The sequence below is a fragment of the Pararge aegeria genome, chromosome 11 (assembly GCF_905163445.1).
Source record: "Pararge aegeria chromosome 11, ilParAegt1.1, whole genome shotgun sequence".
Taxonomy (NCBI): domain Eukaryota; kingdom Metazoa; phylum Arthropoda; class Insecta; order Lepidoptera; family Nymphalidae; genus Pararge; species Pararge aegeria.
Window position 1 is genome coordinate 11,046,712 of NC_053190.1, and position 25,470 is coordinate 11,072,181.

Here is a 25,470-nt window from a genome sequence, read left to right on the forward strand (position 1 = left end):
CCACACCTACATAAAAACGGCATGGCCTACCAATGCCTTTTTTACGAATAAAAGCTATTCATTTTTATTCTCACAATGAACACTTACAATACTTGTATGAAAAAATCACCCACAAAACCCAGAAAACTATTTATTGCAATATAATTGACATGGCTTGCTTAAAATAAGCAAAACTTCAAACTGGCTTAAGTGTTTATAGTGTAAACTAGTTAGATACAATATGTAAAAAATGGTTGTTCCATAATAATTTATCACTATTGTAACTTTACTTTCTTTCAATTGTATTCGTTATTGCTTTGTGAATGGTGTACAATAAAGTGTATTCTGATTTTGATTGATTTGATTGATTTCATATAATCGTGAGAAAAGTTAGTGGGTTCTTTCCAATATGCAAGAGAGAGCGTTTTATATTGACTTGTCTTCAATGGCAAGGTATGATATCCTACTTTAACAACATCTTGTGCGTATATGAAATAGCGTATGTCAAAAAATCTACAGAATTGAAACAACTATCCTAAGATGATAACGAGAGAAGTAGAATGTATTAGCAATTTGGAAATATTTTATAAGTAAACAATGCTTAAACTTGATAGCAAAATGCCTCAAAAGGCGCAAGAGATTTTAAACTTTAAATGAATTAATGATTAAGTTAGTCTGGTCAAGCAGAAGGACTAACAAGAAATAAATAGAGAAAACTAAAATGATATTGAGAAATAAACATAAAATGATAACCGGATATCAGTTCTTCTTGTTTTGCTGTACAATCACCAGTTTGTTCTTTTCCTTTGTAACTTTTGCTACAGGTAGATTTGTCGCTGGCATCAGCTGTCTCAAGTTTTGTCTCGGAATCACAGGAGCCTGAAATTAATGTAATATTAAATAAAACATCGAACCAACCATCAGAAGCTTACATTATCTAAACATTTTTATTCTTAAACATGATGCAAACCTATTGATAGTTTGATCATATACCACTTAAACTATTTAGGATGTCGATAACACTATCGATACTTTGAACTTTTTTATAGGGTTATGGATGAAGCTTTTGAATTGAATTCAATTCGTACTATTGGTTTTGCCTTATCTTTCGATATGCAAAACTATTTAAAACATGGTGCCGATATTTTTAAAAGTAGAAAGAAAATAATTCTTCGTTGGTGAATATTTTAGCAATAACAGAATACATTTAGGCTCAAACCGAAAATGAATTTGCAGTATGTAAACATGTACCTTATGTTATTTGGCTATCCACATAACATCTGTCGTTTGTGCACCTAGAGGGAATACTCATATTTTATGTTTTGAGTTTTCAGATTTAATTGCCACTTTCTCTAACTATGTATTGCATAATTTGTTTGTATTTATATATTTTGTATATATAACATATGCGTACAGGAAGAAACTGTTTAGAGATTCCAGTGTTGCTTTGTATACAAAGCAGACTTATGATGAAACTTGAATTACGAATCTTGCAACCTTTTTTCGAACCCGTTAGGTTATACAAAGTGTCATTAGCTTTTATCCTACTACAATTGAGTGCAATCACACCTGCTAAGTGAAGATACAGAAAAAGATGGTAGCTCATACATGATCGCCCACAACCATGATATGAGGTATGGCATTTTTTTATTTATTTTAAATCTTGTTAGTACGTCAGGACCACTTACACTAACTAGATGGAACTAAACAATTTATGGATAACTGTAAGGCAAAGGGGGGAATGAAAGATGACATTAAACATTATAAAAGACATGATATTAATAAAGTGTAATTTAGTGAACTCTGCGAATATTGAAGTCAAGGTCATTCAATATTCTCAGAGTACCTCAACAATTCAAGGAACAATGCTGTCCACCCGTCATGGAATAGATCCCATTCAGCATTGCTATCCAAGAGCACAATTAACGCGGTAAAGGTGCCATCCTTCGCGCAACAGTGTTACAGGAAGGGGCCGTGAATAATTAGTTTTTTCGTAAACAAAGGTCTTTTGGGGCACATATACAACACAGTTGGTTATGAATATCTGGAGCATCGACATCTCCTCGTGACATTATTTTTAGTTGGTCGCAAATCCGTCTAACCTCCAGGGAGTTGAACTCTAAGCAACCAAAAATAAATTTGGTTGGGTACATCAAGGGTTAATAGCCATAGCAGCGCTTGAAAAAGTATCTCGGGAAGGCTTTCTGCACTTTTTTCTGTTATATTAAACCTAATCTTCTAATACTAGGCATCTACTAGGCATCGTACGGTTATGAAGAAGATACAATAAACCGGAGGACTAGTCCAGTTCGGTTTTTAACACTTACTCGTCAAATTATAAGCAATTGATATCTTACCGGTGGGTATCTAGCTAGTTGCCGAACCCGGTCGACCAACCGCATGGCGTCATCTGATGTCTCTGAATCTGTCGTCATACCGAACGACAGAGCTTGCTCCGCGTTACCTCCATCTAAACACCTATCCGAAAACAATGATGTATTAAATTTTTGCAAACAAGCGTTGGCATGAACCCGCTATTTTAGCAACCTTATCGCTACATAGCGATCTCTTTCAGGCAGCCAATGGCGTAAATGGCAGTGACATAAATGATATATAGGTGGTGTGTAAATACATATAACATTAAAAGTATATTATAGGTACCTATAAAAACGGTTTACAAAACAAGCATTTAATGCTAAAAGATTTTCTACCAGCCAACCTTAGGATGTGCGATAAAAACGAGTGAGAGTGTGGCGAAAAATTTTATGGATTATAAAAAATATAATATGTTGGCTATGAAAAATTGTCGGTTACGCTAATTCGAGGATTACAGCTGTGTTATTACCACAGAATTAAGAAAATGCAGAAAACGTGTACACGACTAATATTGAAGCATTAAAAACCACTCTAATCTAGAATGGTTTCTCGAACAAACTGTTAGTCACATCACACCATTTATCAGATGACAGTAATTATTTAACCTCTAATGTTTTAAGCGTTTACCATAAAATGTGAAAATTGAAAAAAGTTTGGAAGTAGAATAGAATAGAAAAACTTTATTGCAACACAACACAATAGGGAAAACACAAGGAAAACAGTAATAGTTATTAGTGCTAGGGTGCAAAGTAAAAAATGCGCGGGGCGTTTTCACTGATGATGTGAAACATCTATAGGCGGAGCCCGGAGGGTAAACCTGATTGTTGGAGTGGTGACACAGGCCGTGGCGACGCTTCGCCACGCTATATGATTGATTTTTTTTTATTTCGTATGTATCAATAAAAATGAATATTAATTTTGTAAAAAAAAAACAATTATTATTAACCGACTTACAAAAACGAGTGGTTATCCATTTGGTTGTATTTTTATTTTTATTTGTGGAACAAATTTGTAATTTCATTATGCAATATCTGCAATAACTTCCAGAAAACAATATCGATGTTTCACATCTTGCAGGCGTCCTGTGTCGGCTCACACATATTTTTTTGGACACAACGCACTGCACTGTCTGAATGAGGATTCTGCTTACCTGTGCGGTAGAGGTCGTGCGCGCTGCGTGTGTCGCCAGGCGGCAGCGGCCCGAGCCCTCCACGCCGCGGCCTCCTCCGCCGCCTCGGCCGCACCCGCTTCCAAGGCCGCACAAGCCCCGCGCAAATCTACCACCTAATTAATAAAATTACCACATCAATTGCGATCCTCACAAGCAAAGAAGGGACTTCGCCGAAATTTGCATATTCTATCTATTCTCTACTGTGTGTTGTTCTACCAAGCAAACAAACAAGGGACTTCGCCGGAATTTGCATATTCTATCTGTTCTCTACTGTGTTGTTTCATCCTTCTACTCCGCCTTACTTAAAGGAGAAATTTGAGTTTGCATGTCGCCCAGGTGAAGTTCTCCGCACTGCAAGGAAACTTATCCTAAAGGTGCTTTCTCACAATTCTTCTGCTCCCTTATTCTCTTTTTTCATTTCTTACTATTTATGTGCAAGGATTATTCATTTTATTTATTTTGTTTCATATTTAATTTATTATAGTATTTTTAAGTATATATCATTTTTATATATTATATTTATAAAGGTAGTTATTTATTTGTTTTTAGTTACAAATATTGTTTTATAATATTCTAGCTGTTGCCCGAGACTTCGTCTTGTTTTTAAAGTATTCAGTATCGCTAAGCCTTAAATGAGTATAGTAGTATATATATGTTGTATATATATATATATATATATATAACATGTGACTGTCAATTAATTATAGACAAATAATTTGCAATAAAATAAATAGATAGAAAAATAGATAGGTTGCCTGGAAGAAATCGCTATGTAGCGATAAGGCCACCAAATTGTACTCTCTTGATTGTATTTATATCTTTGTAACTACTTTTTGTTTCTTTGGTGTACAATAAAAGTGTATTCATTCATCCATTCATTTATAGAACTATCCTATCTCTTAAGTTGAACCAGACTGCTCACGGTGTGCCAATTTAATTTAAAATCGGTTAAGTAGTTTAGGAGTCCATCGCGGATAAAAATCATGACAGGAGATTTATATATATTAAGATTATATATTTTTATTTAAGTAGTGAAATATTTATTTTATGGGTATATGTATATATGCACCACCTAACTATTCTATTCTATTTTGATTTTTTTTATCTTTTCCATTGGTTGCCCGGAAGAAATCGCTATGAAGCGATAATACGTTGTTTTGTTATACTTTTCTTTCTTTATGTACTTTTTGTGGTGTGCAATAAAAGTATATTCATTCATTCATACATTCAAGGTTTATTTTTGACATTAATACCACACACACACTAATCATCAATCATCAACATCATCATCATTGTCATTTCTTTTTTTTCCTCTACAAGTTACTAGCCCTTGACTGCAACCTCAACTGGTTGTAAGTGATGTTGCAGTCTAAGATGGTATCGGGCTAACCTGTTAGGGAGTACGGTAGTCATACCCCTAAGCGGTTTCGCGACATCGCACCGGATCAAGAAATCGCTTAGCGGCACGTCTTTGTCGGTAGGGTGGTAACAAGCCACGGCCAAAGCCTCCCACCAGACCAGACCAGAGAAAATTATAAAATTATAAATTCCCAAATTGCCCCTGCACGGAATCGATCCCGGTACCTGCTACTTAAATTCACAGAGCTAACCGCTGCGCAGGGAGGTCGTTAAAATTTCAGCCCAAGCAACGCACGCAACGAAAACCACACCCGGTCGTCATCCACCCCCTCTCCGGCACTCTATGTTGTCGGTCCGTCATGATGGAGGGCGTCCAAACTACACTTGCTTGTTCGTGGTCTCCATTCTAGAATAGCCTGCCCAATGCCATTTCAACTTGCTGATAGTTTGGGCTATGACAGTGGTTTAACACACACACACCCAACCACATAAAAACACCCACACACTAATACCAAAAATTTTGTGTGTTTATTTGTCAAAGCCCAAATCAATTGCGAAGGAAACCTGCATGCCTAAGAGTTAAGTTAGTTATATTCTCAAAGGCGTGTGGAGTCCACCAATCTGTACTGGGCCAGTGTGGTGGATTACAGCTTTAACCCCTTCTCATTATAGAAGACCAGTGACCTTGACGTTTTATTTCTCACTGATAAACTAATTGCTTACCTTTTGAAAATACCTATATAATAAAGTCTTCATCTCATCATGTGACAGTTTATCGAGTCTTGCCATTAGCATCTGTTCCCCTCTGCTCCTGGAGTCCTTGTTATCTTGGGAGTCAGACAGAGATGCTGAGGGTGACTTGCCACATATCAAGTTATTCTTATATTCTATTGCAGTGTCTATTGCTTCTATAGCCTCTTCACATTCAAGTATCTTGCGCTCCTAGAAACAAAGTTGTTTTTAAACGGAAATCAATATTAGCAAGTTAAATAGCATTAGTCAAATGGTTATCGTACCTCAGAGTCTGAGAGAGATTTATACATTTTTCGCTTATGACCTAAACTACAACGTTGCTCATGCAAACATTCTCTGGTTTTTCGTAAATTTTTAATCTCCTTACGTAACAATAACTCTTTTTCTTTTGATAATTCTAAATTCGCTAAATCATTGGCTTTTTCCTTTAAAATACTATCTAATTGTGTAATCCTATTAGTAAAATGTTTTATTGAATGGGTTTTTCTATCCTTTGTATCAACAGAAGACTCAGAGAGCTCATCCAACTTTAACTTATCCTTAAGGAGTTCTATATCTAAAGTATTCTTTCGTTTTTCATCCTTTTTAATTTGCCTCTTAATTTGTTCAATTTGTTTCTTATAAGTTTTTAAATTAGTTTCATGCCTTTTGATTTCTCTTGTGGTATCATGATCTATAAAGCTATATTCAACCTTTTCTGTATACGCTTTATTGCGTGTTTGTGATGTCTTACACAGATCATCAATCAATCTTTGCTTAGCTATGCAAAGATTTATTAATTCTTTTAACTGTGTTTGGCTGCTGCTAATCTCCTTTGATAACTTACGAGCTAAAATTTGTTTTTGTGTATATTTTTCTTTAGTAATTTTGTATTTTTTACATATTTCATTCATCTTAGGAGAATCAATCATCTTAAGTAGTTCTCTTTCAATCAACTTTGGTTCTGGATCTATTTCTTTCTTATGAGATTCAATTATGATTTTCTGAGATTCGGGTGAAATTGCTTTGGCAGCCACTTTTCTTAGGAGTTCTAGCTGAGCTCCAGAAATACTTTCCCCAGGCTGAATAGTCCTTCTACGTCCAGAATTTGACTGTGATGTCATGATGGGCAATGATTGGGAACCACTGGTTTCTGATATTGTAATATCATCAGAATCAATATGGTTCAAGTATTCTTCACATCTTTCAGCAAATTGCTGATCATTTTTTTCTCTGAAATATTCCATTAACTTTTCAAGCTTATCTTGGAAAACGGTTTCAGAGTCTGAATCCTCACTGTCAGATTCAACATCTGATTCACTTGGCTCACTTGGCTCTGTGTCCTCTGCTATTCTAGGTAAACCTTGTTTAGTACCTGTTTCTTTATTGTCTGTTGTCATATCGCTATTCAAACATTCATCACACTCAGCTTTCAAAAAAAGCCATTCGCTTACTTGATTCATATCAGTATCAGATAAAGATTTGGATTGTAAAATTTTATTAAAAAGACCTTCAGCGTTTGATACTAACTTTATCCACTGTGTAGTGGCAAATTGTAAATTAAATGCATTATCTGTTGGAATAACAGCTTTATCTGTATATACAGGAGTATTATTGTCAGCAAATAAATTTACAGTTACAAAATTCTTAATACCTCTACAAAACAAACATAAGTTAAGAATTTTGAGAGTATCTTGATAATCATCAGGCTCTGTACTTATACATCCTATGACCCAAGTAAATGCTCTTCCACCAAATGAATCTCTGAGCATAGCAGTTAATATACACCTATCATAGTTTATTTGTTTAGGTGGGTTTCCAGCCACTAGTTCTTTTATAATATTCTCTAAGGCAAATAGGCCTGGTTCAGGATAAGCTGCCAGGTCACAAAAACTTGCTGTAGACATTCTGTGGTTGAGTATACCATTACTTCCCACCCATTTTTGCTCCATACTGACAGTAAAAACTGTATGGTTGTTACCAAGACATCTTTGTCGCCAACCTAATTGTAGATACTGGAAAGCTTCCTCGACATTGGTGCACCTCACCAAACCAGCGCCCAAAACATCAAAGATGTTATTATTCACTACTTGCATCCATGTTATATGTAATATATATTCTCTTTCTGGAAGCTGACCCAGCCTATGGAATATTTCTGACAAAAATCTTGGAACTATTCCTTGGTCACATTCACTATGTATACATTCAAAACCTGAAAGAAACATTAAAATTAATTCAGTTAAAACAGTTCATATCAATATAAACTATTTATAAATACATAACTTAGAAGGGTCTTGTACAAAAAACACAGATTATTTTTTTTAGCAATTTTAGTAACCTTGTAAATTATCCTTGAAAACTAGTTTAAAAATACTACTTTTTAAAAAATTTATATAGTATAGTAACTTATGAGTCTACGCCCATACCATACTTACCTGGAGAGGTTGAGATTTAAATATGTCATTTATGTATTGTGTTTCAACAATTTTAAAGCAGCCTCACATGCCTTTTGTAGCAAGTTAAAGTAATACTAACCAGGACCCATTTATTAATACTAAGATGTAAAAAATGATATTGATTGTACACTCTGCCAACCCACATTGGTTTTCTAAAACCCCCTTTCTATCAAAGAAGCCTGCAGTGGGAAATTTAATTAGCAAAGGATAATAGTAATACAAGTACAATCTTACCTGGTCCAAATAAGGTGTAAGTTTTTCCAGACTTAGGCTGTCCGAAAACAATAACAGATGTATCGCAGCCATCCAAAAAGCAATTTATTTGTGGTATCATAAATGAATTGAACAGATGGACTTGAGTACAGTCCACTGGTAAAGCTCTGTTCACATGAAAGGTTTGGCCACTCTCCGTTATAACAATTTGGGTTACTGGGTTGCTAAATATACACTGTAAAGAGTCGGCAAGGCTGGGCGGTTTAAGCCGAATAGCTATTTGGACTGGTATATCCATTTTCGAGCTCTTTTTCGTCTAATTTTATTACAAACCCTCTAATCTCTGCTCACATACTGTACTTCACTGTGACACGTTTATTATTTCAAGAATCTCATAATTCCTTTTAGGTCAAGTTTTAAGTGTTTAATGTTTAATAAGGAATTTATTATTTAAAGTAAAAGTTAGTAAACGAGGCAAATGTTTTTTATTTTTGTACCTAAGATACAAACACTAAACAACTAACAATCCACAGATATCCCAGATTAGGGATGTGAAAATATAATCGATTATGGAAATAATGGGTTAAACATCTATTTTTTAAAAGTAAAAATCTATTTTAATACGTGATTTTATTTTTATGAATAATCGATTAGAAATCGTTTTTTTTATATTATTGAGTTTTTATCTTCAACCCCCCAACATTAAGTTTGCTTTTTTTGGCCCAGAACCCGGAACGCGAACTGCCAATGAATACTCCCCATAATATTACATTAACGCCATCTGTGCATCACTGGTGGCATTCCTTCTGTGCTTTTGATACAGTTAATTCACTAGATGAAGTCAACGAACTGTACTTTTTTACCAACATTTGGTTGATATGCCAACCAAATGTGAAATGATTCGTAGGTGAAACTTTATTTTTCAAACGAGCTGTTATTCCTGAACTTGTTGCCTACAGATTTCTAGTTTTTGAATAATTTAATTTTGTTGATTTATGTGAAAAACATTTTAATTTTAACTTTTTATCATTTGATCGTAAAAACTTTACTTTTTGTGTTGATTATGAATTTGCTATTTCTGTTGTTTATTTTTAATTAACGAAACTATTGATATACTATGTATGTCGTCTATTTTGAAATTAATTGGCAAATGGAAACAAACGACTAATATAACAAAATCGATTATTTTCTGAAGAAAAATCGATTATTTATAAATCGATTTTTCTTGCCTGAGAAGATCTTGTTCCATTCGTAAAGATTATTACGTTAACACAAAAGGAGCAACTGAGCCGTAGAGTGAGTAATACAATATTACTCAGTCTACGAACTGAGCAAATAGTTTCAAATTGCAAAATACTTTGCAAACCCAAAATCAAGTGCCGAGATTATTGACCTAGGTGACATCTTTCGGCGTTCCACCTGTCATGGGGATAGCTACTTGTTGCAGTTTAATGTAAAAACTTAAAGAAAGTGAGAATCGTACCTCGTGATAACTAATATTTAGTTACTGTTTGGCATAAAAAAAACATGAAGCTAAACAGCCTCGGAAAACAAAACGTAAACCTATTTATATAGGTTTGTATAAAAACAAATTACAACCTTTTATGGGTCTAATTGGCCTGGACACGGATTCAAACATTTAGTAGTATCCCTAACCTTAAAAAGTTACCCTTTTATTGCTCTATAAGGGTTCATTTATTGAAAATAAATGCCAATCTCACTTAGAATTTAATTAAATAAAAATACTCATAATAACATTATCATTTTTCATTAGAACAATACAATATTTAAGCGATTCTTTGCTACTGTCATCATGCCCCTTGGCACCACAAATACAGGATGGTGAACGTTAAGTTTAGAACTATAGTATCCACATAGTAATATGATACAATATCTTAGGGCTGTTCTACGGGGATGTTGCTGTAAAGTGTCAAGTTGCAATAAAATGTCAAGTCACAAATGACACATGCCAAAAAACAACTCAAAATCAACGTATGTATACTATGACAAATGTCAAATACATATAGAGGCGAAAATACAACATTTCAGGATTTTCTTTACAATTTTCATTAGTCGTTTTATATTTGGTGGGAGTTCACCACTCCACTACTGAGTATAGTGAATATCGAAGTTTACTTGTACGATCCGTGAACTTCATTTTAAAACTTCAATTTAAAACAGTGTATATCCACAGGAAAATTACTTTATTTATTCGTGTAAAGGTACTATCTGGTTTGTTATCTCATATTATCAATTATTATATACTTATATATTTTCGCAATGTATGTGGTTCTTTGTAGGTATTTTTATTTGTAACTTTCAAATATGGAAATCGAGACAGCCGGCGATCATGAGGATATTGATGAACCATCAAGATATGGTCTGAAACTCCTGCTGAATCATGAATTTCCGCTTAAGAGTAAGCAATTGATCATACCCAGACCGAAGCAAATCTTTGAAATGATGCCTCTCTCAGCAAGGTTAGTACTTATGATATAAAATTAAAAGACATCATTTTTTTGAATATAAACGTTTTATATAGGTATTTCTTTTATTATTGTGAGGCTACATTGACCACCATAAAATCATTATTTTGTAATCCATGAGTAGTTATTATATTATATTATTGCTAAATGATTATGAAAAATCATTTTAATATATTAAGTGCCCTGTCTCTCTATTTGTAATAGATTTTTTTTTTCAATCTTCCAATAAGCTTCCATTGAGGATATTTTAGTAGATTATAGCTGTAAAATGTATAGTTGTTAAATCTAGTCTGAGAGCTGAGCCCATAGTCAACTCAGCTGGGGCTAATCTTCATTGAATTTCAAGTGGCTCTCAAAGTACATTTAAATATATTTTATTTTGGATACCTGTAGAAAGCCAAACTATTTTTTAGGTATCTTAAATATTACTTAGCAAAGAGAATGCAGAAACGAAAGCCTATTATGGATTATGTTAACATGATTTCTGCTCAGAGGATGTATGGTAAGTTATTTATATACATTATATTTAATGACTAATTGACGATACATATGTGCTAAATTTTATATTAATTTATCAAGGTTTAATAAATACTAATTAGCTTCTTCAAAAATTATTTTCATTTCAACTACAATTAAAAACAACATTATGAAGTTTTCATAGTTTTATCAGCTAATTGTAGAGTCAATTTATGAGCTGTTTATTTTATTACAATAAGTTTTTTATTGCCTTGTGAAGTTTTCAATTTAAATTTTTCCTATTCGATAAACCTAGAGTATAATCGATAATCGACCAGTAAAGAATGTATAAATATATACTAGTATTAAAAACGTCTAGTGTGTATTTGTTTATTTTTGTCAGTAGTAAGAAAGAGTTGTTTTACATAGCTGTTGCCCATAATTTTACGACTTAACCTTCGAAGGACATTGTATTAGACAAAAGTTTTTTTTTTTATAGTATGTATGTAATTAAACAAGGTTGTGCTATTGTTATTTCCAACAACAATCATTCTCATTATGTTATATTTTCAAGATTATATATAGAGAATGACAATAATTGATTCAAATATTTCAAATTCAAAAATATTTTGTTCATGTAGACTATCACAGGCTCTTATGAAGCATTTATACATACATTATTGTGAGGTAATGGTAACTTTTTTTAACTTATAACTAAAGCTTCCTAGCCTAAGAAACTTTCTTAAGACTAAGACTAACTCTTAACAACCAGTTTTGTTTTTTATCCCCAATTTAAATTTTTAATCAATTTCAAAAGCTCATAAGGTTCTATTTTCTTCAATATATTCTAATATTGTCTGAAATTCTCTAGATGGAATATGGATTGAACAAGTGCCATAGTAATCTTGCTTCAAACAACCTGTTTATTTCTTGACATTTTAAGGTTGTCCGATTGGAGGCATAGGGGGTGGCACTATTGGCAGGGGATTTAAAGGGGAGTTTTGCCGATTCCAATTGTATCCTGGCCTTTATGAATATGTCACAGTCCCTGAATGCCAGTTCATAATAAACATTAGGGATGCCAAGAAAGATACCATTTTCCAGTCAGTTTTATCTACTTATAAGTAAGTTAATTCCTTTTTATTGTCCTAACAATACATTATTATAGTATTATATGCTTTACTACAGATCAAATACTGTATTCTCAGCTGAGATATAGACAAAGTTTGAATTTAATTTTTGCCAGTGATACACAATAGTACATCAAGTACGCTTAAATTGCATTTTACAGTCGAGGCGATAAGAAAGCCGAGTGTGTATTAAAAATACGCGTTTCATACGCCGAGTTTCATCACACTTGGTAGAAAATAAACTAGCTAAACCTTAAATACATTCTCAGAACTTTTATTGCTTTTGAGGCGAAGGTGTTTTATTTCGCGCGCCAGGGTAAACCGACGTACAGCCCGCATCGTTCGCTGCATACAGCCTAATTTAAATCATAATAAAGGGGATGTATTCGTATTTAAAAAATGACCCATTGAATTGTGAATAATTTTATCAAATTAACAGTTAAATTTGTTATGGTCTAGCTGTAGGATGATTTTGACTTTATTAGTAGTAAATGTTCAGTTTAAGTTTATTCTAAAAAAATCCTCAACCTTTTTATTCGTTGTAGTAAACCGAAGAAAGCACCTCAGACATGGGAATGGAACCTAAATGGGTCCGATTGTGAATACACAGCATTATATCCGAGAGCTTGGACTACTTACGACCTCACAAAATACGGCATAAAATTAGTTTGTCGCCAGATAACACCAGTCATACCTCATAATTATAAGGTTTGTTTGTGTAATGTATTGAGTATAAATGTATGAAGTACTAGAATGAATCACTCTCAATTCTATGACACAAACGTTCACACTAATGTCCTTGGGTACATAAAAATTCATTTGAGATTGATTTATTTTAAGTGACTTGTTTATAAAGTGTACAATTTCATGTTTCACAAGCTACGCGCCTTGAATCTATCTATGACCGTGTCACATTATACTGTATTTTTGCTCCGAAATTTTAATATTGTACTGAAATCCATTACAAAATCATCCCCTATGTGTTGTATTATAATTAAGAAATATCCCATTTTCGAAGAAATTATTCCGCCAAATGCGACTCTTTACCAATACTTTTCCCCGAAACGTTATATCTATTGTGGTGCAGTTCAAATTAATCACGAGGTGTGGACATAGTTTTAAGTAGTAACGCAGGGTGAAGTGGTTTCTTTGTTCTAGGCGCCCCTAAACCACTTTCTACACTCAGAATATATCTATTGTAAGGCATTACCTTTACCCTCCTTGTTGCACAGTCTACTATTATTGTATTCATATTCATTTGGCTCGTTTTGTAAATAAAAGAGAGTTGATTTTTTCGAATAAACAAAAATTGCTCGCAGATTGTACCTACTTATCGCAGTTTTTATTCGTAGTATTTTATGTTGTCCTTTGTGTAAATTAGTTTACTATAATTTGAATGCGTAAAAAATGCGTTGTTTGACCTGTCTTTTAATGTGAACAATCAATCATTCGTGTAATTTTTAGTGTAAACTACCTATGTTTTAATAAATAGAAAAAAAATACCTGTGTAAATTATAAAACAAATTGAAAAGCGATTTTATTGACATAATCATTTATCTTTACTGTAGCTTATTGATTACTAGATGTGCCCTGCGGCTTCGCCCGCGTAATTTTGGTAGGCAGCGTACTGCTACATAGTCTACACCTATAGTCTTATATGAGATTTTGAGATTTTTTCACAAACATTTTTTTCTTACGTAATTTTTATTATTTCTAATACCTCCAAGAATAGTTTTCGCGTGAAAGCGTAACAAACAAACTTACTTTCACATAGATATATATAGGGATAGTTTAGTGATTTTATTGAAACTTGTTTTTAAACCAAAATGTTAAAGATCGTTTTGAGTAAAAGTCCGTACTACCTGCTATAGTAGTAGTATAGAGTAGCTTGAGCGTACATGTTGGTCGCAATATTGAGATAAAGACCCTTAGATTTAGACCCAGACCCAGATGCCTTCATTAGCCTTAATACCTATAGTTATGTTAATCATGAAATAACTGTAGGTATTAAGGCTTTCTATCGTAACTAATACTAAAAGTATCAAATATTTTATGTGCAGATTACTTTACTCAAAAATAGCATTTTCGATACGCGCCAAATGCCACGTAATTCGTAATAAAATGGGATTTGCTTTCCAGGACAGCAGCTTGCCGTGTGCCGTTTTCGTATTTTCAGCTAAAAATGTCTGCAATGAACATCGCGACGTCAGCATTTCTTTTACATGGACAGAGGTTCTGGGAGAACCAAATAAAAAGAAAAATATTGGTAAGTCCTATTCAATGAATAAACACACAAAAAAGCAGCTATTTTCGGCTTGAGTTCAGGGGGGATGAGTTCTATCCCCGGTATGCATCTCTAACTTTTCGGAGATATGTGCGTTATTAATTTAAGCAATTCAATATCACTTGGAGGCAAAACATCGTGAGGAAACCTGCATGCCTGAGAGTTCTCCATAACGTCAGAGGCGTGTGGAGTCTACTACCTCAAACTTGGTCAGCGTGATGGACTTCGGCCTATTCATTTCATTCTGAGAGGGAGACATATCTTTCAAATGTTAGAACGTGCAAAAAAACACTGTAACGGTACCGACGTTCCGCCACCTCTCTTATTTAATAGTACATGAATTAGGCTGATATTAATAAAATCATGATGACGTTATATGTAACGAGACGAGACAATTGGGATCCTTAATTACAACTGAGCTTCGACGTAGGTATAACAAAATTCTATTATTACTTCAAAATCAAAATGTCGAATAGAATTGCAGCAATTAAACAATGCAAGAAATCTGTTTATTTTCTGCGTACGAAAATAATCCTTCGAAAATTGGCGAAGCCCCAACCTAGTTACAAATGATGTGTAATGTGTATTTACAAAGCGCACGCTTGATAACGTAATATTTACACGTAAATCGAAATATGCTAATTACATACCGAACAACGACCGCGTTGATTATCGAATTGATTATCAACTATCAAGCATCAATGGTTTATTGTAATGTTTACTGAGCGATCGAATTTGTTCTTTATTTTATGTAAGCTAGAGCCTTTTATAGCATGAAAATTAGCTTTAATGTTAATAGGGAAATACTGCAGGTGTTTAATTATCGATATTTCGTATTAGTAGACTGTTAAATAACAATATTATAGCTTTATGAATTAGTTCTTTATCGCAAGGGATAAGACTAAAAGTAAAATAAAAAGATATGAATTTGTATATTTTATTGATAGGGGTTCTGGAGACCAATGGTTTGCAACAGCGGGAATAAGGGATAAAGACGTCAAGCTACCCGTAATGGGAGCCGAAGCCATGCCGACGAGGCTATCACCGCTATCTTACTTATCTTAGCCCACTGCATTGCACAGGTCTCCTCCCACAATGAGAGGTTAAGGCCGTAGTCCACCATGCTGGCTCAGTGCGGATTGGTGGACTCCACACACCTTTGAAAACATTATGGTGGACTCACAAGCATGCAGGTTTCCTCACGATCTTTTCCTTCACCGTTGAAGCAATATATATTTTACTTACTTAAATTATACTGTTACTTATTATATATCTACTTAGCCAATTTTAAAGTTAACAAGGGTGACATTTGTTTAGCAGATGACGATGTTGTTAATATGTAGTTAGTGAACCTAGACAGTTGTTACACTAAATGTTAAAACACATTTATTTATTACAGCGAGCTTACAATTGATGAATTTCTTAATGACAAGGTTGCTTGGAAGCATCCGGCTCCGCTTTCATCTCTCACAAGATACAAAAATGAATGTTAAATGTAAATTGTTGATGTTGGAAAAGAGCAACTGCTGAGTTTCTTGCCGGCTTCTTCTCGGTAGAATCTGCCTTCCAAAACGGCGGTAGTGTCACTACAAACAGACAGAAATGACGTTTCAAAAGTGCTTATATTACGACAACTAGAAATAAATGAATTTTGAATTTTTTTGAATTTAATTTTTATTTCATTCAGGTAAGCTAGACTTAGAAAGGTATGCTGAGGAGCATACATGCGGCGTGACCCTAGAGCAGAAAATAGCAGACCAGCCTTGCACTTTCACGATAGCAAAGAAGAAACAGGAAAGCGAGACCATCCACGACGCCTATTGTCTATGGAACTCGGCTAAAACTTCCCGCTATGTTTGGGAGTGCTTAAAAAAACATGGCAAACTAGAACCTGATCACAATCAATCGGCGAAAGTGATGGACAATAAGAACGGAAAGGAAAAAGCTAAAAAGATTTACAAAAGTAAGTTATATTAGCAAATATTACCCCTTTTAAAACTCCTCTTATAGTTTAAAGTGTATATCGGTTACGATAAAAAAGGTGGGGTGTGAATTATTGCTCTAACCAGATTCCACTTTTAATAATTTTAATGGACAATGTGATATGGTGATAAAAAAAAAAAGCTTACGCGTTCGGAACTCTCGCAGCTTAAGTTTTAAGATTACGAATATGGTTATCTATCATTATTTTCACCTAGATATGCCCTGCGGCTTCGCCCGCGTAATATTGGGAAGCAGCGTAGTACTGCTGCATAGTCTACACATACACCAATATCATATATGAATATGAGATTTTGAGATTTTTTCACAAACACTTTTTTATCGTACGTACTATTTTTTTTTCAATGAAATGTATACTATGTTATTTCTAATACCTCCAAGAATATGTATAAAAAGTTTCATGAAGAAAAGTTGAGTAGTTTTCGCGTGAAAGCGTAACAAACAAACTTACATTCACATTTATATTATTAGTAGGTATGCATGCATCATAAGTGCAATCAATCTATGGGCCTACTTTTTACCGTGATATTTGACTTATTACTAATAAAAAAACTTTTGTACATTTGAATCCAAACATCCAACTTGAGTACGCGGTTTTTTCTTCGAGAATGAAGTCGCATTTTTTGTTGCGTGTAATTTTCTCACAACCGTGAACGCACATAAACTTGCGTAGCTTTGATTTCCCTGTAAATACGGGTCGCAATAACGTGGTTTACAGTAGCTTATTACTTTTTCAAAAAGTCTTTATTAGCTAAAAATTATTCGTTCTTTCCAGATGATTCTATAGCACTGTCGAGCACAATATCTTTAGACCCAGGGGGATGCGGTTCAGCGGAATTTTGTCTAGTCTGGGATATGCCTATCATTAAATATAAGGACTCAAAGATACATAAAAGGTATTTTATATTAACGCTATACAATATGTTAAGCTTATATCTTAAGTCTCAAAATATATTGCCACACATTTTAGGTGAAGCCAGCAGTCGTATGAGATGAGATAATTTTTATTTAATTAATTTTAGATATTACACGAAGTATTTTGGTAGCGATGGTATAGCAGGTCCCAGCATAGCCGCTTACGCGCTTAAGAACTACGAGAATTGGGAAAAGCAACTCTCGGAGTGGCAGGATCCCATATTAAACAACAGGTACCTGATGTATTTTATATCATCATCATCATATCAACCGATAGACGTCCACTGCTGGACACATATAGGGAGTTCCAAATTCCACGGTTCTGCGCCCCTTGGATCCAGCTGCTACTACGGCGTTTAATGTCCTCTGTCCACCTCGTTGTGGGTCGACCAACGCTGCGCTTATATTGTAGATATACTTACGGTAGCCTAGCCTCACAATATATTTATAACAATATAGTATTTGTAAGACAACATATTAATCTTTATAAACAAAAAGTGGATATAAACAGTCGACTTACAAGAAATGGACATAAATTAGTGACATCGGCATATCATCTGCGAAAGGCAGAAGTCATTTGTGGGATTGAGTATACGCTTTTATAATATGATTCTTAAGTTTAAAGAATGTGTTAAAACACATTTATTACAGCGTGGTTATTATACAATTGATGAATTTCTTAATGACAAGGTTGCTTGGAAGCATCCGGCTCCGCTTTCATCTGTCACAAGATAGAAAAATGAATTTTAAAATGTAAAATGTAAATTGTTGATATTGGAAAAGAGCATATTCTGAGTTTCTTGCCGGCTTCTTTTCGGTAGAATCTACCTTCCGAACCGGTGGTAGAGTCAGTACACACAGACAGACTTCACGTTTCAAAAGTGCTTATGTTAGGCCTACTTGAAATAAATGAATTTTGAATTTTGAATTTTGCTTATCAGTTCGGGGCTGCCATTCCAGTACCTTGGGACCCCAACGTCCATCCTTACTCCGAACTATGTGCCCGGCCCATTGCCACTTTAGCTTCGCGACTCGTTGAGCTATGTCGGTAACTCTGGTCCTTCTACGAATCTCCACATTTCTGATTTGAACACGTCCGAGCATAGCTCTCTCCATCGCACTCTGAGCCTTATTATGAGGCCCATATAGCATATATTCCTTCTAATTTTGTAGTTCTAACTGTTTATTTTTAATTTTCAGTAACATACCTGATTGGTTAAAAAGTGCCTTAATGAACGAGCTTTATTTCATCGCAGACGGTGGGACGATTTGGTTCGATGTGTCCGATGAATACCCTGAGACTGACCCAAGGTATGTTATAACTTTGTACAATTAACTTTTGTAACGTGTAATTGGATGCAATTCATCAGCTAGGGCTCAAAAACATAAATCAGAAGTAAGGGATTTCCTGCTCTAAAACGAGTGATATTAGGTCCATTTTGTTTTGACGATACAGGTTGTAAACCTCGAAAGCGGCTGCTCGATTGCGAGCGAACGAATATTGTACTAAGGCCACTGTAGTAATGTCTTCTAAATGTTTCAGACACGAATTCGGTGTGTTCGGATACTTGGAAGGACACGAGTATAGGATGTACAACACATATGATGTTCATTTTTATGCGTCCTTCGCGTTAGCACAGCTATGGCCTAATTTACAAGTAAGTAGTTTGTATTTTCACCCAACAATTAAATTGTGTCAATTCGAAACATCAATTCTCACAGACAGAAATTAAAAAATGCAAAGAAAAATGTGGGTACATAGAATAGAATAGACTGAAATAGAAAAACTTTATTGCAACTCAACACAATAGGAAAAACACAATAAAATCAGTAATAGTACTTAGTACTTGGATGCCAAGGCGGCCTTATCACTAAAAGTGATCTTTTAAATGCAACGTCTTATTTTTAAATGTAACGTCTAATAATATCAAAACGAAGTACAAAGGATAACATAAAAACACACATATGTGTGTCATCAATCACCATCAAAAGCCTGTAACAGTCCACTGCTTACATAAGGCCCAATTTAACAACTATATTTTGATCTGATGTCACCTCACGGCAAGTTGTAAGTTGTGTTCGTGTGTAAGTTGTTCCAAAAATATATGAATGTATTGTGTAAGTTCTTTTGGATACGCATACGCACTAATACAAAGCTAACCTATATATATTCCTATATTATTTTTTTCAGGTGGTATTGCAATATATGTACCGCGACTCGATAGCGTTAGAGAGCCCTAAACTGAGACAATCATTATACGATGGAAAATCTTGTAAATTTAAGGTTAAAGACACTGTTCCTCACGACTTGGGCGACCCGGGTGAGTTATATAATTTTTCTTGGTTATTTTTAACGGTTTTATTAATTACTCTTATACTTATAGCTAGAATAACAGATGCTTTGTCTTTATGTCAAACTGTATCACAAGATGAAATAACCTTGTCTCAACCAAAGCACTATTTTAAGAAAAAGGTCTAAATGGAGTCCCGTTTCCTCGTATACGGTACGGTCATATATTCCATAGTTTCGTCTGGTGGGAGGCTTTGGCCGTGGCTAGTTACCACCCTACCGACAAAGACGTGCCGCTAAGCGATTTAGTGTTCCGGTGCGATATCGCGTTGAAACCGATTAGGGGTATGACTACCATACTCCTTAACAGGTTAGCCCGCTACACTCTTAGACTGCATCATCACTTACCACCAGGTGAGATTGCAGTCAAGGGCTAACTTGTAGAGGAATAAAGAAAATAGTTTTGCATAAGAAGACTGTTCAAACTTCAGTCCGCAGCATTTCGTGAAAAAATTGAATAGAAGCAGACGTTACTTTGCGGAATTCCATGATATATTATGAAAATTAAGCTTAATTTGCTATACTCCGCGAGCACTAGCGGAGTATAATAATTTTCAAAATATCTTTAACCAACCAGTAAATCCTATCGGTGAAGGGGTAGATTTGCAAGATATCGTCATCGCTATTTTATACCCTTATCGATACTGTATGCGTATCCGCGTAGTTTGTAAAACTTTGAACCTGTCACCCTGAAGCAGTCAGACGGAGTGACACTGGCACTGGAATTTATGCGACTTTAAATCGAGAGAATCGATTCTTCCCCCCTGATCATTTAATATTCGATCAATATTTGCAAGAAACACTTCAAAGTCCTACTAAGAATCGATATAGGATTCTCATACTTTTTATTTGCGTTCAGATGGCCTCCCATTCACGCAAATAAACGCGTACAACATACACGACGTGTCCGAATGGCGGGACCTGAATCTCAAGTTCATACTGCAAGTGATGCGTGACTATCGCCTCCTGCGGGCGTACAGCGCGCCTTTCGGCAACGAGAGGTACCGTTCCATGGCCTTCATAGACGACGTCCGTGATGGAACCGAAGACGATCTGTACTCGCGATCTACCGGCCAAGCAGACACCGACCTATCGCCCGATGAGTCCTGCGACCTGTCCCCGGAACCGTCTCCTATCCCGATGGACCGACCGAACGGCATGGCAGATATATTGAATTTGCTGTACAGGTAAATCTTGGAAATTACAGGATGGAGGAAGAAGTCTTTGGATGTAACAAATCGACGGTATTTTGTCAGTATCATACTTTGTCCTTGACTTAGTCCTCAGGAGTTGTATGTTCAAATGATATGGATGTGTAGACAAAATATAGCGTTCGAAATTTACCTACTCTTATTAGCTTCTATATGAACCCTAAAGTAACATAGGTATACTGTCCGTAATAAATTGAACAAGAGTTAAATGCACTCTTGCGAGCGACCAAGCTTTTTTCGATTGAGCTAAATCAGGATTTCAGGTTTAACTGTTCTAAAGTCTTCTCTTGTCTGATAGGTTTAAATAAGACTTATCAGCTTATTTCCCCTCATAACAAACAACAATTTGAGTTTGGACTATAGAATTAAGAGTTTCGTAAACCTAATACGTTTACATACGTAGCGCTTGGCCGACAACGTTTTGAGTAGCCCAATTTGAAAGTGTCGTTTCGAACCCTTGGTCAGAAATGATCTGGCTTCTAAGAACAATCAGGGAGATCCAGGCATCGATCCTTTTGGCTCGTCATGGCTGTACGAGACCAACTGAGCTAGATTGCTATACGTGTTTTAATGGGTGTCCTAGCCACATATTATTTGTACCAACTTTATTTTCGTTTTTAATATTATCCAGAAGCTCGGAAGTGGTAGAGGAGTGTGGAGAAAAGGTTGAAACTCGGGAACCTGCCGTTGCTGTGTGGGATTCTCGACAGTACCTCGCGGATTTGTACCCAGCGTGCGCTGCCTTGTTACGACGTGGCCTTGAGTGGGATAAGGACGGTGATGGATTAATAGAAAACGGTGGTTTTCCCGACCAGACGTACGATGCTTGGGTTATGACAGGACCAAGGTAAACTATTATTTATTTATTAAGACCTAACACTAACAACTTATAACAAAAGAAATTGTAAAGTTATAAATCTTGTAGTATATCCTTGCCATTACTTATGCCCCTTTTCACTAACTACGTAATAAGTAACGCCTAATCTACGCCACAATAGATTGTATACCGGTCGACGTAACAACAGGGGTCCGGCGAACCTGAGACGCAAGCAGAAGAAGAAGAACGCCTAATCTAAGGATATTCCTTGGCATATCCTATTGGTGAAAGGTAGCCTTGGTTTACCTTTCACCAATAGTTATCACCTAAGATTTGGTGTAACGTTTATTTTTCTATAGACATCATTCGATTTAGGCGATTAATAGGTTTAGTTAAAACGGATATAAGTAAAGGTATACACAAGATTTAGAACACAATACTTAAATGTTTAATTTTAATGAAAACTTAGTTTTTTTTTGTTTAGATTAAGTATGTGGATATTATTTCTTTTGGAACATTTTAGCGCATATTGCGGTGGCTTATGGGTAGCAGCAATCAGTGTTGTACATCAAATGGCACGTATCCTCAAGTTGGAAGACGATGAAAGAGAATTTGCCAAATTGTTGGAGCAAGCTAGAAGTTCCTTGGAAAACAAATTATGGAATGGCTCATTTTATAGATTTGACACGAAGCCTTCTAACAGAGATGTGGTGATGGCAGATCAGTTGGCTGGACATTGGTATGTATGAAGAATATGTAAATAATGATAATATAATCGTAGTGATCAAATATAATTATAAAAACATATTGGATAGAAGCAGGCGTTACTTTGCGGAAATCCCTAATATATTATGAAAATTAAGCTTGATTTGCTACACTCCGCGAACAGCAAGCGAATCTGTATAGTTTAATTTATAATTTCTTCAATCCGTATAGTCCACACCAAACAGATCCTCGGCAATGTACCCTCTACGCACGTTTCGCTCCGAAACCGGAGCATCATCAATAAATGTTGACTTTACAATGAATAATTGTTAAGGACTTAACAATTATTAATTGTAAAGTCAAGTTTATTAAAATTCAATTAAAGCTTAATTTTCATAATTATAATAACATATTAAAATTTGATATTTCATCCAAGTGTAAGTAAAAACACTTTAATAGATAGTATAAAATTATAGTAACATTTATTGATGGCTAAATGCGCTGTTAATTTTAATACTATTTTTACTAAGATGTTATTTAGTCTTATTAACTATTTCATAAATGTTTTGAAAGACAGAGTTATTCAGACTTTATGTTGCAGAATTTTTAAGACTGATTTCTCATCATATGAGATGAAAAAAAAGAGCTATGATCTTTGGTCGTTCAAATATTCCCAAAGACGAGTTTAAATGTTGACAACACCCAGTACTGAAAAATATGTTGCTTCTCGAATAAGCTCGATGCGTTATCTGTGGTTAGATAAAGTATGCTATTTCTGTCAAGTAAAGTTTTATCTGTAGGCTGAAGAAACTCCCTAGACATTTGTTAATGATTGTATAGATTTATGATCTGGTGGGAGGCTTGGGCCGTAGCTAAACCGACCAACCTACAAAGGCGTGTCGCTGAGCATTTAAGCGTTCTGTTACGTTACGATGTCGTGCAGAAAACGATCAGGAGTATGGATTTAATAAAACCGCACAGTTTAGCCCGCTACCCTCTTAGACTCCATCTGCGCTTAACATCAGGTAAAATTGCAGTCAAGTGAAAAAAATACATAAACGTTTGAACTTCAAGGTTCCTTCGAGCTTCCGGTTGGACGGATCAAGTGTTCCCCGAAGAGAACGTTAAGAAGGCCCTAAATACGATATACGAGAATAACGTGATGCGTTTCCTAAACGGTCGTATGGGCGCAGTTAATGGTTTTGTTAGAGGAGCTCGAGGACATGTCGACACCACTGCTTTACAAAGCGAAGAGGTGTGGACTGGGGTCACTTATGGACTTGCCGCTGTTATGATTTATGAAGGTACCTACTGTTAAATTTTTTACTTGTATTATTGAATCGGTTGCTTTTGAATCACCTTTTCTATAAATTTTAAATGTATTGCTATGACGCTCTCGCAAACAACGTGCGTGCGTGTGTGCACTGTAATAAATTTTAAAATCAAGATGGCCGCCACCACAAAATGGCGTATAACATTTTCTTGACAACTCACTCAGTATGTATATCAAATGAAATGGCTTGACTAGTACAATAATGTACACTATATTGAAAGTCGGAGTTTTTTATTTTAAATTTACATATTTCACTTACTTACACTTCCAGTTTTTTTAACACCTGATCAAATTTAATCTATTTTACCTGTTCTAAAATTATTACTTTATATTAAGTGACCGGAACTGTATTTGACACCGTAGCCAAACGCGTCTCTCGCACTTTTAACAATATTTTATTTAATATTACTCATTTAGGTATACAATAATGTTTTCCTCATTTTCAAATTTCCTCAGTTTGAAATTTTCAGAATATACTGTACTTACTTAATATGTTCATTTCCTGTACGATAGTATGTCTTTTTGGAAATCTGAAACAGTTCAATCGTTTTCAGGGATGCACGAGCAAGCCTTCGTAACAGCGGGTGGGTTGCACAATACATTGATGAAAATGGGCCTAGCGTTCGAAACGCCGGAAGCTCTGTACGAGAACGGCAACCACCGATCCGTTGCCTACATGCGACCACTGGCGATATGGTCGATGTACCAGGCCATCTTGGCCCGACCCTGTCCCCCCGCACCGGTCAACAACGGTCAACCTCACCTCGCAAACGAAAGCAACTTATAGTGCTAGCGAATATTTGTTTCCAAATACAAGACTAAAAAAGCAACATTTAAAATGTTTCTCAAACCTCTACAAAAGTATACGTTGTGCCAAGTGATTTTGTTTTTCTTTACGTGAAAATATCATGAAATTATATTGTTAAACAATCAATTATTTGAATATCATAGTTCAGTAAGAGTTCTTGTGATTTAAAACGACAATATTAATATTGTGTAAACGTACAGCCATTATTTGATGAATTTTTGATGAAGCGGTTTATAGCGCATTGGGCAGAAGCTCGAATCTCCCTTTCGGGGGGCCGAGTTCGTTCCAGCACGCATCTCTAACTTTTCTAAGTTATGTGCGATTTAAGTCATCACTCGCTTTAACGGTGAAGGAAAACATTGTGAGGAAACTTGCATGCCTGAGAGTTCTACACAATGTTCTCAAAGGTGTGTGGAGTCCACAAATCCGCAATAGGCCATCGTGGTGGACTACGGCCTTAACCCCTTCTCATTGTGGGAGGAGACCCGTGCTCTGTGGTGGGCCGGTAATTTTAATAGTCTGCGTTTACCAGCTTTTTTTGATTCATAAGTGCCTTACAAATAAACGTAGCGTAACGTCAGACTTGTTATGCAGTAATTTGTCACAATTTCACTAACAGCATCTCTCAAATGTAAATGAAAAAATACGGCTAAACTATTTTAATTTATTTATTAACGGAACACTAAGA

General features: G+C 35.2%; 2 protein-coding genes across 3 annotated transcripts; one reads left to right on the forward strand and one right to left on the reverse strand.

The window, feature by feature from the left end:
• Positions 1 to 295: 295 nt before the first annotated feature.
• LOC120627270 (kinesin-like protein costa) lies at positions 296 to 8,765 on the reverse strand. The gene is made up of 6 exons (XM_039895191.1): positions 8,308 to 8,765; positions 5,902 to 7,829; positions 5,609 to 5,827; positions 3,506 to 3,639; positions 2,337 to 2,457; positions 296 to 858 (listed from the first exon to the last, which is right to left on the reverse strand). The coding sequence occupies exons 1-6, from the start codon at positions 8,582 to 8,584 to the stop codon at positions 739 to 741; spliced, it is 2,799 nt and encodes a 932-aa protein (XP_039751125.1). The 5' UTR covers positions 8,585 to 8,765; the 3' UTR covers positions 296 to 738.
• A 1,555-nt stretch (positions 8,766 to 10,320) lies between these two features.
• LOC120627549 (non-lysosomal glucosylceramidase) lies at positions 10,321 to 24,855 on the forward strand. Of its 2 annotated transcripts, none has more exons than XM_039895554.1 (17): positions 10,321 to 10,508; positions 10,587 to 10,766; positions 11,186 to 11,274; positions 12,172 to 12,352; positions 12,904 to 13,066; positions 14,498 to 14,624; positions 16,330 to 16,605; positions 17,419 to 17,539; positions 17,666 to 17,791; positions 18,759 to 18,869; positions 19,102 to 19,216; positions 19,750 to 19,879; positions 20,768 to 21,095; positions 21,751 to 21,966; positions 22,460 to 22,675; positions 23,716 to 23,945; positions 24,529 to 24,855. In XM_039895554.1, exons 2-17 carry the CDS (start codon positions 10,612 to 10,614, stop codon positions 24,759 to 24,761), a joined length of 2,817 nt encoding a protein of 938 aa, XP_039751488.1. In that variant the 5' UTR covers positions 10,321 to 10,508; positions 10,587 to 10,611; the 3' UTR covers positions 24,762 to 24,855. The 2 variants fall into 2 exon arrangements, with proteins under 2 accessions (XP_039751488.1, XP_039751489.1); XM_039895555.1 differs by having other exon boundaries at positions 20,768 to 20,909.
• The last annotated feature ends 615 nt before the right edge of the window (positions 24,856 to 25,470 follow it).